The 23,593-nt window shown below is 42.7% G+C and overlaps 1 protein-coding gene across 1 annotated transcript in view; it reads right to left on the bottom strand.

The window, feature by feature from the left end:
• The window catches only part of kcnq3 (potassium voltage-gated channel, KQT-like subfamily, member 3), a 186,556-nt gene that overhangs the window by 24,722 nt on the left and 138,241 nt on the right, over window positions 1-23,593 (bottom strand). Inside the window, exons 7-10 of the mRNA XM_041841454.2 lie at window positions 20,111-20,221; window positions 19,107-19,202; window positions 12,742-12,836; window positions 6,020-6,046 (exon numbers count right to left, since the gene is read on the bottom strand). Of these exons, the coding sequence (XP_041697388.1) occupies window positions 6,020-6,046; window positions 12,742-12,836; window positions 19,107-19,202; window positions 20,111-20,221 (329 nt within the window). The remainder of the gene's footprint in view (window positions 1-6,019; window positions 6,047-12,741; window positions 12,837-19,106; window positions 19,203-20,110; window positions 20,222-23,593) is intronic.

Below are 23,593 nucleotides of genomic sequence, written 5' to 3'. Positions count from 1 at the left end.
CTCTTGACACAATGATGAAAATAATCATGGCCTCTAAACCTTCAAGCTGCATACTGGATCCTATTCCTACTAAACTGCTGAAGGAGCTGCTTCCTGTGCTTGGCCCTCCTATGTTGAACATAATAAACAGCTCTCTATCCACCGGATGTGTACCAAACTCACTAAAAGTGGCAGTGATAAAGCCTCTCTTGAAAAAGCCAAACCTTGACCCGGAAAATATAAAAAACTATCGGCCTATATCGAATCTTCCATTCCTCTCAAAAATTTTAGAAAAAGCTGTTGCGCAGCAACTCACTGCCTTTCTGAAGACAAACAATGTATACGAAATGCTTCAGTCTGGTTTTAGACCCCATCATAGCACTGAGACTGCACTTGTGAAGGTGGTAAATGACCTTTTAATGGCGTCAGACCGAGGCTCTGCATCTGTCCTCGTGCTACTAGACCTTAGTGCTGCCTTTGACACCATCGATCACCACATTCTTTTGGAGAGACTGGAAACCCAAATTGGTCTACACGGACAAGTTCTGGCCTGGTTTAGATCTTACCTGTCGGAAAGATATCAGTTTGTCTCTGTGAATGGTCTGTCCTCCGACAAATCAACTGTACATTTCGGTGTTCCTCAAGGTTCCGTTTTAGGACCACTATTGTTTTCACTATATATTTTACCTCTTGGGGATGTTATTCGAAAACATAATGTTAACTTTCACTGCTACGCGGATGACACACAGCTGTACATTTCAATGAAACATGGTGAAGCCTCAAAATTGCCCTCGCTAGAAGCCTGTGTTTCAGACATAAGGAAGTGGATGGCTGAAAACTTTCTACTTTTAAACTCGGACAAAACAGAGATGCTTGTTCTAGGTCCCAAGAAACAAAGAGATCTTCTGTTAAATCTGACAATTCATCTTGATGGTTGTAAAGTCGTCTCAAATAAAACTGTGAAGGACCTCGGCGTTACTCTTGACCCTGATCTCTCTTTTGACGAACATATCAAGACTGTTTCAAGGACAGCTTTTTTCCATCTACGTAACATTGCAAAAATCAGAAATTTTCTGTCCAAAAATGATGCAGAAAAATTAATCCATGCATTTGTTACTTGTAGGTTAGACTACTGCAATGCTCTACTTTCCGGCTACCCGGATAAAGCACTAAATAAACTTCAGTTAGTGCTAAATACGGCTGCTAGAATCCTGACTAGAACCAAGAAATTTGATCATATTACTCCAGTGCTAGCTTCCCTACACTGGCTTCCTGTTAAGGCAAGGGCTGATTTCAAGGTTTTACTGTTAACCTATAAAGCGTTACATGGGCTTGCTCCTACCTATCTTTCCGAGTTGGTCCTGCCGTACATACCAATACGTACGCTACGGTCACAAGACGCAGGCCTCCTAATTGTCCCTAGAATTTCTAAGCAAACAGCGGGAGGCAGGGCTTTCTCCTATAGATCTCCATTTTTATGGAACAGTCTGCCTACCCATGTGAGAGACGCAGACTCGGTCTCAACCTTTAAGTCTTTACTGAAGACTTATCTCTTCAGTAGGTCATATGATTGAGTGTAGTCTGGCCCAGGAGTGTGAAGGTGAACGGAAAGGCTCTGGAGCAACGAACAGCCCTTGCTGTCTCTGCCAGGCCGGTTCCCCTCTCTCACTGGGGTTCTCTGCCTCTAACCCTGTTACAGGGGCTGAGTCACTGGCTTGCTGGTGCTCTTTCATGCCGTCCCTAGGAGGGGTGCGTCACTTGAGTGGGTTGAGTTACTGACGTGATCTTCCTGTCTGGGTTGGCGCCCCCCTTGGTTTGTGCTGTGGTGGAGACCTCTGTGGGCTATACTCGGCCTTGTCTCAGGATTGTAAGTTGGTGGTTGAGGATATCCCTCTAGTGGTGCGGGGGCTGTGCTTTGGCAGAGTGGGTGGGGTTATATCCTTCCTGTTTGGCCCTGTCCGGGGTTTCTTCGGATGGGGCCACAGTGTCTCCGGACCGCTCCTGTCTCAGCCTCCAGTATTTATGCTGCAGTAGTTTATGTGTCGGGGGCTGGGGTTAGTTGGTTATACCTGGAGTACTTCTCCTGTCTTATCCAGTGTCCTGTGTGAATTTAAGTATGCTCTCTCTAATTCTCTCGTTCTCTCTTTCTCTCTGAGAACCTGAGCCCTAGGACCATACGTCAGGACTACCGGGCATGCTGACACCTTGCTGTCCCCAGTCCGCCTGGCCTTGCTGCTATTCCAGTTTCAACTGTTCTGCCTGCGGTTACTAAACCCCTACCTGTCCCAGACCTGCTGTTTTCAACTCTTAATGATCGGCTATGAAAAGCCAACTGAGAGACCTGAGCCCTAGGACCATACGTCGGGACTACCGGCCGTGGTGACTCCTTGCTGTCCCCAGTCCGCCTGGCCTTGCTGCTATTCCAGTTTCAACTGTTCTGCCTGCGGTTATGGAACCCCTACCTGTCCCAGACCTGCTGTTTTCAACTCTTAATGATCGGCTATGAAAAGCCAACTGAGATTTATTCCTGATTATTATTTGACCATGCTTGTCACTTATGAACATTTTTGAACATCTTGGCATGGTTCTGTTATAATCTCCACCCGGCACAGCCAGAAGAGGACTGGCCACCCCTCATAGCCTGGTTCCTCTCTAGGTTTCTTCCTAGGTTTTGGCCTTTCTAGGGAGTTTTTCCTAGCCACCGTGCTTCTACACCTGCATTACTAGCTGTTTGGGGTTTTAGGCTGGGTTTCTGTACAGCACTTCGAGATATTAGCTGATGTACGAAGGGCTATATAAAATAAAATTGATTGATTGATTGATCGGCTGACGAAAATGTCGTGACCACCACAGCCCTACTTATGGCATTAATGTGTCTTCAAAGTGAAAGAACATCTGTCAAATCATTTGCATTCAGGGAGAGACCAGGAAACCTGGTCACAATGCAGACACAGTGGACGGATTACAGATACATTTTAATACCATGTGTAGACACATTTCTGGAAATGTGGACAAGACACAGGACACATGTTAGTGCCAGGTATAAACTACGCTTAAGAGAGGGAGGTGAAGGTGATTAAATGATATGAAAGAGGAATAGAAAAAGAGATGTAGGCAACAGGATATATTTCGTCTCCATTTTTTTTGAGAGAGAGAAGGAAAACTGACACAGGAGGAGATGAAAGAGAAGACAGGCCAGGATATGAACAGAGAAGGGACCAAATGAAAAATAAATGGTGTAGTACTGTAGTGACGTTAACAGAAAACCTAGCAACGTTGTCAAGATTTGTGGATTTTAGCGTAATGGCTAATGTTTTGGGGTTCACAGTCGCTGGACCCCCCAAATTCACTGCAGTATGTAGTAAATGCATCAACCCATTGTTTTATTGTTAAGTCTTAATCTGGTCAGTAAATTGAATGGAATGAACGGCCAGATGACATTATATGAGCAACACATAATAAAGAACTTGAATCAATCACTTCCTAATGGTTTTGATACATTTTGATGTGGCCCTGTATAGGGCTGTGGCGGTCATGACATTTTGTCAGCCGGTGATTGTCAAGCAAATAACTGCAGGTCTCACGGTAACTGACCGTTAATTAACAAACACATTTAGCATCTCCCGGTTCCATGCATAGCCTACAAGCCACTGATGCAGACCTTTGGAACATCTACATTTTGAAAAGTATAATAAATCCATGTAATATAGCCTACACCATCACAATAAATCCATTATTTATTTTAGACAGGTCTAAAGAAACATGATGTGAAGAAAATGTAGTCTATTTCAGAAGAACAGAATAGCATACTCTGAGTTGTCCTTATGTTAGGCCCTGATCTGGCTATGCCATATGGCTGTGGGCTACACTAGTTCATTTAGCAGATAAGATATGCTTAGAATTCCGTGGCATTATTTTATAGTATGAAGAATACAATTGAACATAGAATTTATAAAATAGAAAGGCTATTTTCTCCAAACAATTAGAGGGAATGCGCACATGCGGCAATTCTGTGTTGAGCGGTTAACAAAGCAACATGTATTTATGTAACTTTAGTTGTGATACAAACGTTGGGCTATATGTTTTGATTTTTAATACATTCTAAGGCTGCATGATGCTACTCTAATGATGATTTGAAAAAAGTCGCTTGAAAGGCATGAGCTCTGCTTTGTTTTTTGCGCAGGCTGTACACACTTCATCAGTCTCATTCACAATTTTACAAGCACTTGATAATGCCTCGACTTTCCCGGTGGCATCCCCTTTGTGTGGCCGTAATGCCCCATAAAACATTCCATGCCTTTTGCGGCCAGTGGCCGCTGTGCCCTTGGGCTGAATATAATAATTATAATTCCCTTCTCCCGGCTGCGTGCTCCGAAGCACCTCTCACTCACATGACTCTCTCAGATATCTCAATTCTAATTAGTCAATGCCAGTCACATGATCAGGTCTTTCTCACAGGCTACAAGTGAAGACAGACACATCGAGTCCTTATCCAATTCCGAGGCGCATATTGAAGATATTGGAAGAACTGTCTACAATTACTTTTCATCAGCTTAAAATGTTGATAAACTATTAGTCTATTTCTTCATATTATAAGCGCAGAAATGTGCACACGGCAGTAGGCTATAAGCGCAAATGTTCCATTAGCGGGAAAACACCATTCTCAAACGTTACCGCAAATGCGATTATGCTTGTAATACTTTAATTATAAAGGTGCATTTTTATGGTGAAAATGATCTTCCCCAAACTTGAAAGTATGTATGCCAGTTAGGATCTACACCCGTTCTAAAGTGGATTATTGTGCTTAATTTTAAGAAGTTATTGGCCACTTTAGTTGTGATACAAACCTTATCAAAACATATAGGCCCATGGGCTAGGCTACATGAGGTGTGCGACTATGATTAGAAAAAGTCGCAAAAAAAGGCATGCGCTGTTTCTCGCCTTACTGCACACAAGCTGGGCATCATTCACAAGTGATAATATATCATTCACAAGTGATAGGCTAATATTGTCACCCATCAGACTATTCTTGATTTAATCTTTACATATACTAAATAATATATGTGTGAAATTTGTTTTGATTTAGAATGGACCATTATCATGCACCTGTCTCGATAACAGGAGCAGTGGGAAAAAATACATGTCATCTATGCACTTAAATAGCAAATGGAGGACGCTTTTCCCGTGGTTCATTTTCATATCAGCCAAGTAGGCTATACTCCTGTTGTAAAGAGAAGCAATGTACTTAATATTAGGAAAGTTGAGAAATAAATATAGTAGGCCTAGCCTATAGAAAGCTGATGGGATCAAAACTCTGTTTTCTCTCGCAATTGCATAGCCTATAGAAATGTTGCGCAACATGAGCTCATGGGCTCTCATGAGGTGTTTGATTAGATTTTACATTTGCATTGATTTCAGAGTGATTAGAAGGAAAATAGAGTGCTGAGTACCTTGCAGTTAGCAAGTTTCGTAGGCTACTAATGACCATCAGCAGCATCAGAGCTTGGAGAAGCCTAATTACCGTGAATAAACGGTCAAGTGGAATTTGACTGCCGCCATGGCTCATGACTGCCGGTGTGGCGGTAATACAGTCACCGTAACAGCCCTAGCCCTGTATTAATGTCCTATGGTCAAATAAAAAATTAATTTACGAATGCCAAAACTCACAGAATTATCCCACTCTCCGGATGATCTAATAGTCATTATAATTGAAAAGTAACTAATGGACTCGCTAATAGATTTCTAAAAATAAGAAATTGAAAACCTAAATGCTTTGATGTGTCCAATTTGAGAGGCTTCTTCATTAAAGAAGAAGACATGTGTGAGAGAATGTCATAGAACACATATTTATAATGGCCATTAGCCACTACTTTGTTGGCAGATTTATACGAGTTGTGAATTAATCGAGGAAGTTATTTGAAGAAGGGATATTCTGGGACCCTCGTTAGTCTTGTGAGCTAATTAAAATGCCATGAGAGATTGTTATACTCGTGACTATACATTATTTATCAGTAGAAGAGATCAGTGATTGGTGACCTACCTTGCTATGCCCTCCAAATTATCCTTCCTTTGGATCCAGAAAGAAAAGACAGTAAATTAAAACAGTTTTAAGAACTTAAAATGCATGCCACCACTCAATATAACATTAAATCGACACTAAGGACAGTAGTTTTGCACAACCTCCAACATCTCAATCTCTATCTTTGTCCTGTACTAGAGAATACCAGTGAAAAACAGGACTAGGCCTATAGATAAATAAGTAAAACTGTATGAAAATATTTAGGCACTAAGTTTACATATGATATATTTCAGATAATGTAGGACCATGTTACAAGAGGAAGCTAAGGTAGAGTCTTGGCATTAAAACTATATTAATAATGCTGTTAGGCTCTATGAGGCAGTTAACATGAGGTTAGATCAGGGGTGTCAAACGTACAGCCCGCGGGCCGGATCAGGCCCGCAAACGGGTTTAATCCGGCCCGCGAGATTATAAAAATTTTTTTTAATAAAATAAACTGCTGTTCCAATTGCGTCCACTAGATGGCGCAATAGCAATTGTGTTAAGCAAGCAAACTGTTTATACCGGGGCAGAGCAAGTAGGTCAAGCACGTGCAGCCAATGAGCTACTTTGTTTTGCCCGCGATATTTATTATGGCTTCTACTTTTAACATTATGTGCTTTTGCACCCTCATTGCCCCAATATGTCTCTGTCAAAAAAGAGAAAAGTGGACGCAGAGTGCAGAGTGTTCCAAGAAAAATGGTCATCCTATTTATTCACGGAATTGAATGGGAAAGCTGTATGTTTGGTGTGTTCAGAGCATGTTGCAGTGCTGAAAGAATATAACCTTCTGCCGCCACTATGTGAGTCTTCATGCCGACAAATATGACAACTTTCAAGGACAGCGGAGATGAGAGAAGGTGAATGAACTGTTGGCGGGTCTGAAGAAACAGCAGTCTGTGTTTACTCACAGCCGAGACATCAGTGACGCTGCAGTGAAAGCTAGCTACCTCATTGCTAATGAAATCGCAGTGGCTTCAAAACCATTTAGTGAGGGTGAATTTGTAAAAACATGCATGATGAAGGCAGCGGAGATTGTGTGCCCTGAAAAGCGGCAGGCTTTTGCAAATATCAGCCTGACAAGAAACACAGTTGCAGACAGGATTTCCGATCTTTCAGTGGATTTGGACAGCCAGTTGAAGCAAAAAGTAAAGTCATTTATTGCGTTTTCGGTTGCAATTGATGAAAGCACGGACATTACAGATGTTGCACAACTGGCCATTTTCATTCGCGGAGTTGATGACAGATTGACCGTCACCGAGGAGTTCGTGGAGTTGATGCCGATGACAGATACAACGACAGCAGCTGATATTTTTACCGCACTTGTCGGCGCGCTGGACAGGGTCGGAGTGGACTGGTCCCGCGCTGTCAGCCTGGCTACAGATGGTGCGCCCTCAATGATCGAGAAAAAAGCAGGCGTTGTGACAAAGTTCAGAGAGAAAGTGCAATCTGCAAATGGAGGACGTGATTTTTTGACTTTTCACTGTATTTTGCACCAGGAGGCTTTGTGTTGCAAGTCATTAAAGATGGATAATGTCATGAAGGTGGTCATCCAAACTGTTAATTTCATCCGATCCAGAAGCCTGAATCACCGTCAGTTTGACAGCCTTCTCAGAGAGAAAGACCACATCTATGGCCTGCCATACCACACTGAGGTAAGATGGTTAAGCCGAGGTGCTGTGCTGAGGCGTTTCTTTGATTTACGAGAAGAAATTGAACAGTTCATGGAAGAAAAGGGCAAACCAGTGTTAGAATTTCATTCAGCAGAATGGATGCAGGACCTTGCATTTATGGTGGATGTTACAGAGCACCTGAATAACTTGAACAAACAGCTGCAAGGGCGCAACAAAGTTGTCACGCAGTATTATGACAGCATACGTTCTTTCAAGTTGAAGCTGTCATTGTGGGAGACGCAACTTGCCGGTGGTGATGCAGCTCACTTCCCCTGTCTGAAAAATGTGTGCGCGACCCAACATGTGGCAGACATGAAGCGGTTCAAAGATAAAATAACGGGACTGTTACGGGAGTTTGAGCAACGCTTTCAGATTTATGTTTATGTTTTTATGTTGATGTGCTATTGTTTTTAATTGATTTTATTTGTATATTTAACCTATTCTTGACTCTGTGGTTCTTGCACTTGTTTGGGGAACAGGATTTCATTATTTTTATCTACATTTATGCCTGAGAAATGACACCCTGATATAGTTCTGTGATCTGTGAAACAGTTCTGTTAATCACTGAGGCATTGTGTGTTTGTGTGTTCTTTGTCCTCAGAACTTTCAAATAACTTGAGGTGTTTTATGATTAATAGTGATGTTGTGCTTTTGGACACTGTCCTCAGGCTCCAGCTTTATTTTTATATGTTTTTATGTTGATGTGCTATTGTTTTTAATTGTTTTTATTTTATTTGTATATTTAACCTATTCTTGACTCTGTGGTTCTTGCACTTGTTTGGGGAACAGGATTTCATTATTTTTATCTACATTTCTGCCTGAGAAATGACACCCTGATATAGTTCTGTGATCTGTGAAACAGTTCTGTTAATCACTGAGGCATTGTGTGTTTGTGTGTTCTTTTTCTTTAGAATTTTCAAATAAACCTGACGTGTTTTATGATTAATAGTGATGTTGTGCTTGTACTATTTTGGACACACTGTCCTCAGGCTCCAGCTTTATGTTGTATGTTGATCGTATTAAAACAAAGAAAGCAATCTGAAGTTGTTGTTTATAAGTTATACAGTGGGGCAAAAAAGTATTTAGTCAGCCACCAATTGTGCAAGTTCTCCCACTTAAAAAGATGAGAGAGGCCTGTAATTTTCATCATAGGTACACGTCAACTATGACAGACAAAATGAGGAAAAAAAATCCAGAAAATCACATTGTAGGATTTTTAATGAATTTATTAGCAAATTATTGTGGAAAATAAGTATTTGGTCAATAACAAAAGTTTCTCAATACTTTGTTATATACCCTTTGTTGGCAATGAAACAGGTCAAACGTTTTCTGTAAGTCTTCACAAGGTTTTCACACACTGTTGCTGGTATTTTGGCCCATTCCTCCATGCAGATCTCCTCTAGAGCAGTGATGTTTTGGGGCTGTTGCTGGGCAACACGGACTTTCAACTCCCTCCAAAGATTTTCTATGGGGTTGAGATCTGGAGACTGACTAGGCCACTCCAGGACCTTGAAATGCTTCTTACGAAGCCACTCCTTCGTTGCCCGGGCGGTGTGTTTGGGATCATTGTCATGCTGAAAGACCGAGCCACGTTTCATCTTCAATGCCCTTGCTGATGGAAGGAGGTTTTCACTAAAAATCTCACGATACATGGCCCCATTCATTCTTTCCTTTACACAGATCAGTCGTCCTGGTCCCTTTGCAGAAAAACAGCCCCAAAGCATGATGTTTCCACCCCCATGCTTCACAGTAGGTATGGTGTTCTCAGCATTTTTTGTCCTCCAAACACGACGAGTTGAGTTTTTACCAAAAAGTTCTATTTTGGTTTCATCTGACCATATGACATTCTCCCAATTCTCTTCTGGATCATCCAAATGCACTCTAGCAAACTTCAGACGGGCCTGGACATGTACTGGCTTAAGCAGGGGGACACGTCTTGCACTGCAGGATTTGAGTCCCTGGCGGCGTAGTGTGTTACTGATGGTAGGCTTTGTTACTTTGGTCCCAGCTCTCTGCAGGTCATTCACTAGGTCCCCCCGTGTGGTTTTGGGATTTTTGCTCACCGTTCTTGTGATCATTTTGACCCCACGGGGTGAGATCTTGCGTGGAGCCCCAGATCGAGGGAGATTATCAGTGGTCTTGTATGTCTTCCATTTCCTAATAATTGCTCCCACAGTTGATTTCTTCAAACCAAGCTGCTTACCTATTGCAGATTCAGTCTTCCCAGCCTGGTGCAGGTCTACAATTTTGTTTCTGGTGTCCTTTGACAGCTCTTTGGTCTTGGCCATAGTGGAGTTTGGAGTGTGACTGTTTGAGGTTGTGGACAGGTGTCTTTTATACTGATAACAAGTTCAAACAGGTGCCATTAATACAGGTAACGAGTGGAGGACAGAGGAGCCTCTTAAAGAAGAAGTTATAGGTCTGTGAGAGCCAGAAATCTTGCTTGTTTGTAGGTGACCAAATACTTATTTTCCACCATAATTTGCAAATAAATTCATAAAAAATCCTACAATGTGATTTTCTGGATTTTTTTCCCTCAATTTGTCTGTCATAGTTGACGTGTACCTATGATGAAAATTACAGGCCTCTCTCATCTTTTTAAGTGGGAGAACTTGCACAATTGGTGGCTGACTAAATACTTTTTTTCCCCACTGTATATACACCATGATTTCTCCGGTCCGGCCCACTTGGGAATAGATTTTCCTCCATGTGGCCCCTGAGCTAAAATGAGTTTGACACCCCTGGGTTAGATGCTCATTCAGTCATCAAAGACAATTGTTATTTCTAATGACAATATTATTTAAGTCCTTTAACAGACATTTCACTTGATGTATATTTTGACCAAGAAAACAAAGCAGTGACGAGACAGACAGACAGTTAAAACAGGACCAGATGACATCTGTGTTACCTCACAGATTGTTATCCTGTTTGGTTGCAGGAATCCAGTTTTCATTGGAAACCAATGTCTCCAACTCAGGGTAATGTAAATCATGCAAACTAAAAAACAAAACAAATAAAGTTGAACAAATCATATGGTGATGATACAAACGCACAAATGAATTGATAAAATCATTAAGAAACTCATACTGTACAGTCGTGGTCAAAAGTTTTGAGAATGACACAAATACTAATTTTCACAAAGTCTGCTGCCTCAGTTTTGATGATGGCAATTTGCATATACTCCAGAATGTCATGAAGAGTGATCAGATGAATTGCAATTAATTGCAAAGTCCCTCTTTGCCATGAAAATGAACTTAATCCCCCAAAAACATTTCCACTGCATTTCAGTACTGCCACAAAAGAACCAGCTGACATCATGTCAGTGATTCTCTCGTTAACACAGGTCAGAGTGTTGACGAGGACAAGGCTGGAGATCACTCTGTCATGCTGATTGAGTTAGAATAACAGACTGGAAGCTTTCAAAGGAGGGTGGTGCTTGAAATCATTGTTCGTCCTCTGTTAACCATGGTTATCTGCAAGGAAACACGTGCCGTCATCATTGCTTTGCACAAAAAGGGCTTCACAGGCAAGGATATTGCTGCTAGTAAGATTGCATCTAAATCAACCATTTATCGGATCATCAAGAACTTCAAGGAGAGAGATTCAATTGTTGTGAAGAAGGCGTCAGGGCGCTCAAGAAAGTCCAGCAAGCTCCAGGACCGTCTCCTAAAGTTGATTCAGCTGCGGGATCGGGGCACCACCAGTGCAAAGCTTGCTCAGGAATGGCAGCAGGCAGGTGCGAGTGCATCTGCACGCACAGTGAGGCAAAGACTTTTGGAGGATGGCCTGGTGTCAAGAAGGGCAGCAAAGAAGCCACTTCTCTACAGGAAAAACATCAGGGACAGACTGATATTCTGCAAAAGGTACAGGGATTGGACTGCTGAGGACTGGGGTAAAGTCATTTTCCCTGATGAATCCCCTTTCCGATTGTTTGGAGCATCCGGAAAACAGCTTGTCCGGAGAAGACAAGGTGAGCGCTACCATCAGTCCTGTGTCATGCCAACAGTAAATCATTCTGAGACCATTCATGTGTGGGGTTGCTTCTCAGCCAAGGGAGTGGGCTCACTCACAATTTTGCCTAAGAACACAGCCATGAATAAAGAATGGTACCAACACATCCTCCGAGAGCAACTTCTCCCAACCATCCAAGAACAGTTTGGTGACGACCAATGCTTTTCCAGCATGATGGAGCACCTTGCCATAAGGTAAAAGTGATAACTAAGTGGCTCAAGGAACAAAACATCGACATTTTGGGTCCATGGCCAGGAAACTCCCCAGACCTCAATCCCATTGAGAACTTGTGGTCGATCCTGAAGAGGCGGGTGGACAAACAAAAACCCACAAATTCGGACAAACTCCAAGCATTGATTATGCAAGAATGGGCTGCCATCAGTCAGGATATGGCCCATAAGTGAATTGACAGCATGCCAGGGCGGATTGCAGAGGTCTTGAAAAAGAAAGGTCAACACTGTAAATATTGACTCTTTGCATAAACTTAATGTAATTGTCAATAAAAGCCTTTGGCACTTATGGAATGCTTGTAATTATACTTCAGTATACCATAGTAACATCTGACAAAAATATCTCATAACACTGAAGCAGCGAACTATGTGAAGATCAATACTTGTGTCATTCTCAAAACTTTTGACCACGACTGTACATGTTGGATTGACAACGACAACATGAATACAACACTTGATCAAACAAGAAAACAGCATGCCATATATAAATGTTGAGAGTTTCATATACATATGTATGATCTTAATTTGATCACCCTGTTGCAGGATAACTTTCCTGAAATGCAGGGAATTTAAAACTTGTAGTGTATTTGAGGTTTAAAAAAGCTTCTGAAGTTTGTAATTTCCAATTTGAAATGTCAGACTTGATTTTCAACCCCTACAAAAATATCCAATAATTATAATCCACATAAAAATGCAAATGTCCTGTTGCTGCAGGATTATTTTCCTGCTGTAGCAAACTGGCTCAAATTAAGATCCTACATCTGTATCATAAATGCATGCAAGTACTTGCCTGAAACAGGGTAATGAGATGACCGTTTCGTAGAATCTCCACGTGGAAATAAGGTCCTCTCTGATTGGATTGGTGGCATAGTATCGCCAGGCAGACTGCACACGAAAGAAAACAATACATATTTTCTAAGGAAAGTCACCTTACAGTTTTTTCCATGTTTATGTGTGTACCAGTTGCCAATTAAAGCCCCCATGCATTTTTTTATTTTTAAATCATCACTGTACAGTGAGGAAAAAAAGTATTTGATCCCCTGCTGATTTTGTACGTTTGCGCACTGACAAAGAAATGATCAGTCTATAATTTTAATGGTAGATTTATTTGAACAGTAAGAGACAGAATAACAACAAAGAAATCCAGAAAAATGCATGTCAAAAATGTTATAAATTGATTTGCAATTTAATGAGGGAAATAAGTTTTTGACCCCCTCTCAATCAGAAAGATTTCTGGCTCCCAGGTGTCTTTTATACAGGTAACGAGCTGAGATTAGGAGCACACTCTTAAAGGGAGTGCTCCTAATTTCAGCTTGTTACCTGTATAAAAGACACCTGTCCACAGAAGCAATCAATCAATCAGATTCCAATCTCTCCACCATGGCCAAGACCAAAGAGCTCTCCAAGGATGTCAGGGACAAGATTGTAGATCTACACAAGGCTGGAATGGGCTACAAGACCATCGCCAAGCAGCTTGGTGAGAATGTTTCTTCCATTCGCAAATGGAAGAAACACAAATGAACTGTCAATCTCCCTCGGCCTGGGGCTCCATGCAAAATCTCACCTTGTGGAGTTGCAATGATCATGAGAATGGTGAGGAATCAGCCCAGAACTACACGGGAGGATCATGTCAATGATCTCAAGGCAGCTGGGACCATAGTCACCAAGAAAACAATTGGTAACACACTACGCCGTGAAGGACTGAAATCCTGCAGCGCCCGCAAGGTCCCCCTGTTCAAGAAAGCACATATACATGCCCATCTGAAGTTTGCCAATGAACATCTGAATGAGTCAGAGGAGAACTGGGTTAATTTATTGTGGTCAGATGAGACCAAAATGGAGCTCTTTGGCATCAACTCAACTCGCCGTGTTTGGAGGAGGAGGAATGCTGCCTATGACCCCAAGAACATCATCCCCACCGTCAAACATGGAGGTGGAAACATTATGCTTTGGGGGTGTTTTTCTGCTAAGGGGACAGGACAACTTCACTGCATCAAAGGGACGATGGACAGGGCCATGTACTATCAAATCTTGGGTGAGAACCTCCTTCCCTCAGCCAGGGCATTGAAAATGGGTCGTGGATGGGTATTCCAGCATGACAATGACCCAAAACACACGGCCAAGGCAACAAAGGAGTGGCTCAAGAAGAAGCACATTAAGGTCCTGGAGTGGCCTAGCCAGTCTCCAGACCTTAATCCCATAGAAAATCTGCGGAGGTAGCTGAAGGTTCGAGTTGCCAAACGTCAGCCTCGAAACCTTAATTACTTGGAGAAGATCTGCAGAGAGGAGTGGGACAAAATCCCTCCTGAGATGTGTGCAAACCTGGTGGCCAACTACAAGAAACATCTGACCTCTGTGATTGCCAACAAGGGTTTTGCCACCAAGTACTAAGTCATGTTTTGCAGAGGGGTCAAATACTTATTTCCCTCATTAAAATGCTAATCAATTTATAACATTTTTGACATGTGTTTTTCTGGATTTTTTTATGTTATTCTGTCTCTCACTGTTCAAATAAACCTACCATTGAAATTATAGACTGATCATGTCTTTGTCAGTGGGCAAACGTACAAAATCAGCAGGGGATCAAATACTTTTTTCCCTCACTGTATGTCCAATAAATCACCATGTGTTTATTTCATGAATATAACTCCAAATATGTTTTGTATCATTTATTTCCCTGAGCCTCCTTTTGCCATTGAAATGCTCCGTCTGATTGTGTGGGCGTGTTGATAAAATATACTTACCAGTGGTCACCAACCTTTTCTGAGTCAAGATCACTTTCTGAGTCAAAATTCACCGCTCAGATTTTTTTAAAACATGACTTAAAAAACATAAGTCTATGCAACATTAACCCATTAAAAACAGTTACCTAGCAATGAGGTTTGTGCAGTAGGCTATATGCCTAATACATTATCACTGCATATTGGCTATGCTTGAATTGCCCTGCCAATGTTGTTCTTCTCAGACCATTCTGAAATTATATTAATCCATTTTAGGTATATGACCACACTGGTAATAGATAATTTGTTATATTACTTGTGAGGCACAGCTAAGTGAGCATAATAATTAGCTTATTTTTTTTACTGGACTGATGGCCTGCATCTGATGGTCAGTCTGAGGGGAGCGAGGGAGCAGCGGTGAGGCTGCCTCTCACCCGACTCACCGTCCCTCCGCTCTCCCTCCCTTCGCTGAGAAAAAGGGACACAGACTTCCAGCTGATGCCGAAACTCAAGTCGCACTGCATTATTTCTGCCTCATGCACCAATTCATGTTGTTACTCATATGACCAGAGAAAGTGAAATATTCCTCGATATTAAAAAAGACACAAGCTGCAAATAATAACAACGCAAGCTTATCAAAACACTTTGCTACACTCATTCATTTTAGCTGCAGTGCTGGTTGTACGTGAGTGGAAGTAGGGAAAATGCACATTTTATGGCTTATAAAACTGTTGAACAAAGTGTTGACAGTGATGAATAACAACTTAAACATGAACTTACTCGTAAAAACAGCAGCTCTTTGCTGTATTCGTTGAGTCGCTCTCCAGTCATGGTTTTAAAAGTTTTGAAATCTCACAGTATCAACTTTGCTGTGTGTTCGAGGCTTCTTTTTAGAGTCTATGGCTCGAGGAAACTGTGCCGACACGGTGATCTGAGCTATCTGATTGGCCAGCTGTAGGCCTATAGGTGCACTTGATTTGTTCTCTGGGCCTGCCGGGTAGTCGTTCTACCTTCAGACACATTAAATGGTTCAAAATGTGAACACTTTGCCTTCCCGGCGCTAGGGCTGCTGAATCAAGTGCACCTACCGTCAACAGCACGAAACGATTAAAACAAAATAGGGACGCAAGGCTTTATCGTTGGGTTTTTTACAGAAATGTTTGGTGATCGACTAGGAATGCCTTGGAGATTGACCAGTTGGTGACCACTGGTCTAGACTCTCGAACCTACCCTGCTTAAGGCTTCAGCATGCTTTGGTTCGGCTGGTCAACCGAACGAGTGTGCTCGCATACGCCCTTAAAAGACCTTCGCTTGAAAAATGAGAAAAAGCAGCAATAGTAGTGTTTGTCCATCTTGAGACGCCGTAGCCAGTATACACTACTTCAAAGTAGTCCGAATTAATCTAAGATAACTCAAGAAATCTGTCATTCATTTTGTCATTTTTGCCAAGGAGATCTTAGCCGCGCATTTTTACATCTAACTAAGATGTGTGGTGCAGTGTTTCTCAAGTAATTGTTTTTGCATGAAAACCAGTCATCTATAGTTGAACGACAACAAACATTTTATTGAAGAATCCCTACTGTTGACCAATGACTGACAAAGGGGTGTAGACTTTGGCTCCGAACTTCGGCCTGCCTCAATTTTTTGGGTTTGCATGAACAGCCGAAAAAACCTTGCCGAAGACCAAAACAAACAAAAACGTCACAAAATGTTGTCATAATACAGTGGGGGAAAAAAGTATTTAGTCAGCCACCAATTGTGCAAGTTCTCCCACTTAAAAAGATGAGAGAGGCCTGTAATTTTCATCATAGGTACACGTCAACTATGACAGACAAAATGAGGAAAAAAAATCCTGAATATCACATTGTAGGATTTTTTATGAATTTATTTGCAAATTATGGTGGAAAATAAGTATTTGGTCAATAACAAAAGTTTCTCAATACTTTGTTATATACCCTTTGTTGGCAATGACACAGGTCAAACGTTTTCTGTAAGTCTTCACAAGGTTTTCACACACTGTTGCTGGTATTTTGGCCCATTCCTCCATGCAGATCTCCTCTAGAGCAGTGATGTTTTGGGGCTGTCGCTGGGCAACACGGACTTTCAACTCCCCTCCAAATATTTTCTATGGGGTTGAGATCTGGAGACTGGCTAGGCCACTCCAGGACCTTGAAATGCTTCTTACGAAGCCACTCCTTCGTTGCCCGGGCGGTGTGTTTGGGATCATTGTCATGCTGAAAGACCCAGCCACGTTTCATCTTCAATGCCCTTGCTGATGGAAGGAGGTTTTCACTCAAAATCTCACGATACATGGCCCCATTCATTCTTTCCTTTACACGGATCAGTCGTCCTGGTCCCTTTGCAGAAAAACAGCCCCAAAGCATGATGTTTCCACCCCCATGCTTCACAGTAGGTATGGTGTTCTTTGGATGCAACTCAGCATTCTTTGTCCTCCAAACACGACGAGTTGAGTTTTTACCAAAAAGTTCTATTTTGGTTTCATCTGACCATATGACATTCTCCCAATCCTCTTCTGGATCATCCAAATGCACCCTAGCAAACTTCAGACGGGCCTGGACATGTACTGGCTTAAGCAGGGGGACACGTATTGCACTGCAGGATTTGAGTCCCTGGTGGCGTAGTGTGTTACTGATGGTAGGCTTTGTTACTTTGGTCCCAGCTCTCTGCAGGTCATTCACTAGGTCCCCCCGTGTGGTTCTGGGATTTTTGCTCACCGTTCTTGTGATCATTTTGACCCCACGGGGTGAGATCTTGCGTGGAGCCCCAGATCGAGGGAGATTATCAGTGGTCTTGTATGTCTTTCATTTCCTAATAATTGCTCCCACAGTTGATTTCTTCAAACCAAGCTGCTTACCTATTGCAGATTCAGTCTTCCCAGCCTGGTGCAGGTCTACAATTTTGTTTCTGGTGTCCTTTGACAGCTCTTTGGTCTTGGCCATAGTGGAGTTTGGAGTGTGACTGTTTGAGGTTGTGGACAGGTGTCTTTTATACTGATAACAAGTTCAAACAGGTGCCATTAATACAGGTAACGAGTGGAGGACAGAGGAGCCTCTTAAAGAAGAAGTTACAGGTCTGTGAGAGCCAGAAATCTTGCTTGTTTGTAGGTGACCAAATACTTATTTTCCACCATAATTTGCAAATAAATTCATTAAAAATCCTACAATGTGATTTTCTGGATTTGTTTTTCTCAATTTGTCTGTCATAGTTGACGTGTACCTATGATGAAAATTACAGGCCTCTCTCATCTTTTTAAGTGGGAGAACTTGCACAATTGGTGGCTGACTAAATACTTTTTTCCCCCACTGTATATGCACGAACTGTTCCGAACTGTTTCAGATGGGAAGCATGCGGACACCTTCACCCCTTAAAAAAGGAGGATGCATATGCAAATAAAAGATGACTGGCCATTGGTCAGAATAATCAGATCAGATTGTGATGTCATGATCTGGGCCAAAAAACCCATTCCACTTGAACAGGCTGAAATTCCAAGCATTTTTTTTTACAAACAGCTCTTACACAAAAAGGGCGTTATCATCATTTTCACAATTTCAGAGTGTTATTATGACCTCGTAGTGTGGAAATATCATTAAAAACAACTGGAAAATCATGTTTTTGACTGCACCTTTAAGGAAATCACTAGTCAGCTCTTCTGTCTACATAATTCCACCACTATGCCTATGCAGTGGGAATTAATGTCAGAGGCCCCACAGGGTTCAGTCCTTGACCCGCTGTCATTTTTCCATTAATGAGATATACCAGATCTATCCTGTTTTCTCAAGTCTTCCCAGCTAGCACATTTGGTTTCTTAGAAGTTATGAAAACATGTGTTTTTGGTTTCAGATTGGTTCTGGGAACAAAACCCTCAAGTTTCCTGACCGGTAAAACTGAACGTTTTTTAAACATTCTGAGAACAAAAGCTAACATTCCAGACTGTTCTGTGAACGTTTGTTTTTAGGTTGAAGGGGGATTCTGTGAGCATTTCATTAACGAATGTATAGGTCTAAGAACGGAAATTATAGGTGATTAAATAACATTCTGAGAACATTCTTTAAACGTTGTGGAAGTTTTATTATTGTTATTAGTAAACGTTTTCTTAGCACTCCGAGAACAGGATTGAAAGGTTATTTGGAGGTTTTTGAATAACAATTTGTTTTAACTTTCACTGAATGTTTAATTAATATTTCGAATAACACTGCTGGCTTATTTTGGATAATTGTACAGAGTAGGGCCGATAGGTGCCAGGATTCGGGATTTAGGTTGTGTCAGTAACATATACCCCTTGATTTCTACAGTATATAATAAAACATGTCCCTTTTCTCTCATTGAGTTTCATTCAGATACTGTATGCCATAACCATTAAGGGCTTTTTGTATGTGAAAGAGGCATTGCACCTTTACTGTTACTGTAGTCTCACCTGAATGAGTCCAGCGGCTGGATGCCTTCGCTTCTCAAAGTGCTTCTGTCTGTGCTGCTCCTGGACCTTCAAAGCCAAGCCTGAGCCCAAGATGCCCTAGGGGGGGAGAGAAAGGCAGCATTAATTAACTATCGTTCCCATTGCGGAAAAGACTGCATTAAAGGTCCAATGCAACCGTTTTTATCTCAATATCATATCATTTCTGGGTAACAATTAAGTACCTTACTGTGAATGTCTCCAACAAAAATAGCTTCTTAGTAAAGAGCAATTTCTCAAGCAAGAATGTTACTAGGACTGTCTGGGAGTGGTCTGAGTGGGGAGGGCAAAACTGAAAACTAGCTGTTATTGGCAGAGAGGTTTAGAACTCATTTACTTATTGGTCTATTAACTAATTAGCCGCCTGGTGATGTCACCAGGCAGGCCAAAACTCCATTCCACCAAAACAGGCAAAGATTTAATGTGGTATTTTCAAACAGCTCACACAAAAAGGTATTATCTTCATTTTCACAATTTCACAGTATTATTCCAACCTCAGTGTGGAAATATATATAATACACAGGAAAATCACATTTTTGACTGCACTGGGCTTTTAATCAACTACTGATCGCCTTTGAGAAGCCACTGAGTTTAGCAAGTTTACACATAACTTAAGGAACTTACACTTTATATCAAATACTGTATGTATCCATTAAGGAAACAGACCTTATTCAGCAATAAAATATTACTTCTTAATTTTGATGATTCATTCACCTAATTCTTGGAGAATGACAAGTGTGTAAATAAGTCATCTTACTATACAGTACATCATTAATATTTATTTTAACATTCGAGCAAATTGACACTGACGTAGTATAGAATTTGCATCTTGATGTACAATTGCAAAACAAATGCATGTGTAAGGTATGTGATAATTCATACATTTCAAAATAATATATGTGGAATTTATTCTCACTTAGATTTTATATAATCATGGACTCAACCCTATCCAAAGAGTTTTTACTTACTGCAGGCAAAGCGAAGAAGGACACTCCAATGAGAGCAAAAGTGCCAGCTAACAGTCTCCCAGCCCACGTCTTTGGGGTTTTGTCCCCATAACCAATGGTGGTCAATGTGATCTACGTACAAGGGAGAGAGACGTGATATCCATGGATATTGAAGAAATATACAAAATGGTTGGTAATGTGATGTGAATGTTGCTTTATTTGCAGAGATACAGGTAGGATCTTGATTTCAAAGTTAAAAGTTGACTAGTTTGACATGGCCAGCTGGTATTATAAATATCCACAAGGACTGCAGATGCTTCCAGCTCTCAGACATTAAAGATACATGGGCAAAAGTGTACATAAACGTGTACAAAAATATTACATAAACATTGCTAAGGCATGATAGATTGAGTTTAGTTCTACAGTATGTCTATATATCCCACCTTGCACAAAACATTCTAAGAGCTTGTGAGAGCGTGGTTGTTCTATGGTTATTTTGCATACAACCTTCCCACAACTTTATGGGAATGTTGAGGGATAGTTGCTTGGCTTTGGAACATTCTCAGCACCTTATGTCAGGTTTTGGCCATGACTGTTCGGGTTTTGGTCACTAGATGTCCCCATTGCACCTTTTTTGTACCTTTTGTTTTTCTTGCTCTAATTATTGTTTGCACCTGTAGGTCATTCCCTTGTTAGTATTTAAACCCTGTGTGTTCCTCAGTTCCTTGCTCAGTGTTTGTAGTTAGCACCCAGCCCCAGCCCAAGCCTTGTTTTATATAGATATTTCTCTGGTGGGATTTTCCAGAGGTTCTCTGGTTTAGTTCTTGTGTTTTGTTTGAGTAGTCTTTTGAGGTTTGTTTTTCCCTGCTGTTTTTTACCACTTTGTGGAGTTTCTTTTGTTTTTTGGAGGTTTTCCTCTTTGTGCCTCTTGGCTTTATTTTTGGACATTGTGGATTTAGTTTCTTTGCCTGAAGATTTTGTTCTTTAATTAAACCACCATCTCTAGTACTGCTGTGTCTGCCTCATCCTCTGGGTTCTGACAATTATTAGTGACTGTTTCTTGCACCGGGTCGTGACAGAAACACTGAGCCATTATTATGAACCCAGAGGCAGCCAGTAACCAGGATCTTTTTTCCATGCTGTCCCACCATGAGGGGACTGTCCAACGCCACGAGGCTGCTCTGGTTCAGCAAGAGGCCTTAATGGCTAGACATTCTCAACTTCTGTCAGAGATGCTGACTTCCATAAAGCAGATTTCGGATCGACTTTCCCCGGCAACCGCTTCTGCTCCAGTTCATCCGATTCAAGGGCCCCTGGCAGTTAATCCCCTGGCTGAACCTCGTCTGCCGCCTCCCCAACGGTTCTCAGGGGATCCGAGTGTTTGTAAGGGGTTTTTTCACCCAATGTTCTCTCTCCTTTGAGCTGCAACCATCGCTGCGTTTCCCACCGACCGGTCCAAGATAGCATATATCATCACCCTGCTGTCGGAAAAGGCCCTAGCCTGGGCTACTGCTGTGTGGGATGCCCAAAGTCCCTGCTGTGCCAGCTACTCTACCTTTGCTGAAGAATTCAAGCGAGTGTTTCAAGGTCCTACCAACGGCCCTGACTCAGCCAAACAGCTCCTGACTCTCCGCCAAGGTCGGCGCAGCGTGACGGACTATGCCATCCAGTTCCGCACTGTGGCAGCAGCAAGTGGCTGGAACGACGAGGCGCTCACAGTGTGTTTTTTGAAGGGTCTTTCTGACACCATCCAAGATGAACTGGCCACTCGGGAACCACCGGACAACCTCGAGTCCCTTATCAAGTTGGCTTCACGCATAGACCAGCGTCTGAGAGAGAGAGAACAAAACCATAGACCGCTCACCCTAGCTCCTATCGGTTCCAGCTCCGAGTCTCCACCTTTATCCTCGCGGGCTCCACCAGAACCCATGCAGGTTGGACGCATCTCCCAGGCTGAGAGAGACCGCCGGATGAGGGAGCGATGCTGTCTATATTGCGGCAAACCGGGCCATTTCCGCTCCACGTGTCCCGGGCTCCAGGGAAACGCACTCTCCCGTGCAGGCCTGGGAGGACTGTAACGGGAAACATAACCTCCTCCCATCCATCCAACTCCCGCCTGCTCATTCCAGTTACCCTTTCCTGGGACGACCACGAGTTTTCTCTTCAAGCCTTGGTAGACTCTGGAGCCGCAGGTAACTTCATGGATGGGATCTGGGCGAAGGAGAATGGCGTTCCTTCTGAACCTCTAAGTGACCCCATAAGGGTTACTACGTTGGATAGAAGTCCTTTGGGATCTGGACTTGTCACTCGTGCCACTACCCCCCTTACGACTTTCAGTTTCCCAACACCAGGAAGTGATTAACTTTCATCTGATCTCCTGTTCCGAGTTTCCTCTCGTCCTTGGTTATCCCTGGCTTCACAGCCATAACCCTCACATCGACTGGTCTGTGGGCACTATCAAGCAGTGGGGTCCTACGTGCCAAGCCACTTGTATCTTCCCGAGTTCCCAGAGTTCTCCTTCCGAGTCTCTAGAATCCATCGACTTGTCCCGAGTTCCCCGAGTGTTACCATGACCTCAAACTGGTATTTAGCAAACAGAGGGCCACCAAACTACCACCCCATAGACCTTACGATTGCACCATCGACCTGTTGCCGGGGACCTGCCCTCCCAGGGGTCGGATCTTTTCCCTTTCTCCTCCCGAACGAGCTGCTATGGATACCTACATCAAGGACGCTCTGACAGCAGGCCTCATGCGTCCATCTACCTCGCCCGGCGGGAGCAGGGTTTTTCTTTGTGGCCAAGAAAGACGGTGGATTACGACCTTGCATCGACTACCGGGGACTCAATGCCATAACCGTCCGTAACCGCTACCCGCTACCCCTTATGGCCACAGCCTTTGAGCTGCTCCAGGAAGCAGTTGTCTTCACTAAGCTTGACCTGCGGAACGCATACCATCTTGTGCGGATCAAACCCGGGGACGAGTGGAAGACCGCTTTCAACACGCCTACTGGTCACTACGAATACTCGGTGATGCCCTTCGGCCTGACCAACGCTCCGGCTGTGTTCCAAGCGCTCATAAACGATGTGCTTAGAGATATGCTTAACATCTTTGTGTTTGTTTACTTGGATGACATCCTCATCTTTTCGAGCTCCCTTCAAGAACACACTAAGCATGTCAGACAAGTGCTCAAACGCCTCCTAGACAGCCATTTGTACGTTAAGCCGGAGAAGTGTGAATTCCATTCCTCTCGAGTACAATTCCTGGGATTTATAGTGGAACCCGGACGAGTCCAGATGGACCCCAAGAAGGTAGAGGCGGTAGCGGATTGGCCCACCCCCCAAGTCCGTTAAGGAAGTTCAGCGTTTCCTGGGCTTCACCAACTTTTACCGCAAGTTCATCAAGAACTTCAGCTCGGTGGCAGCCCCTCTCTCGGCGGTAACCAAGGGTGGCAACACAAGGTTTCTGTGGGGAAGAGAAGCTGAGACGGCCTTCCAAGGACTCA

Source organism: Coregonus clupeaformis, unplaced genomic scaffold, assembly GCF_020615455.1.
Source record: "Coregonus clupeaformis isolate EN_2021a unplaced genomic scaffold, ASM2061545v1 scaf0021, whole genome shotgun sequence".
NCBI classification, from domain to species: Eukaryota; Metazoa; Chordata; class Actinopteri; order Salmoniformes; family Salmonidae; genus Coregonus; species Coregonus clupeaformis.
The sequence above is the reverse complement of the archived record's forward strand: the minus strand, read 5'-3'. Positions and strand labels throughout refer to the sequence as shown.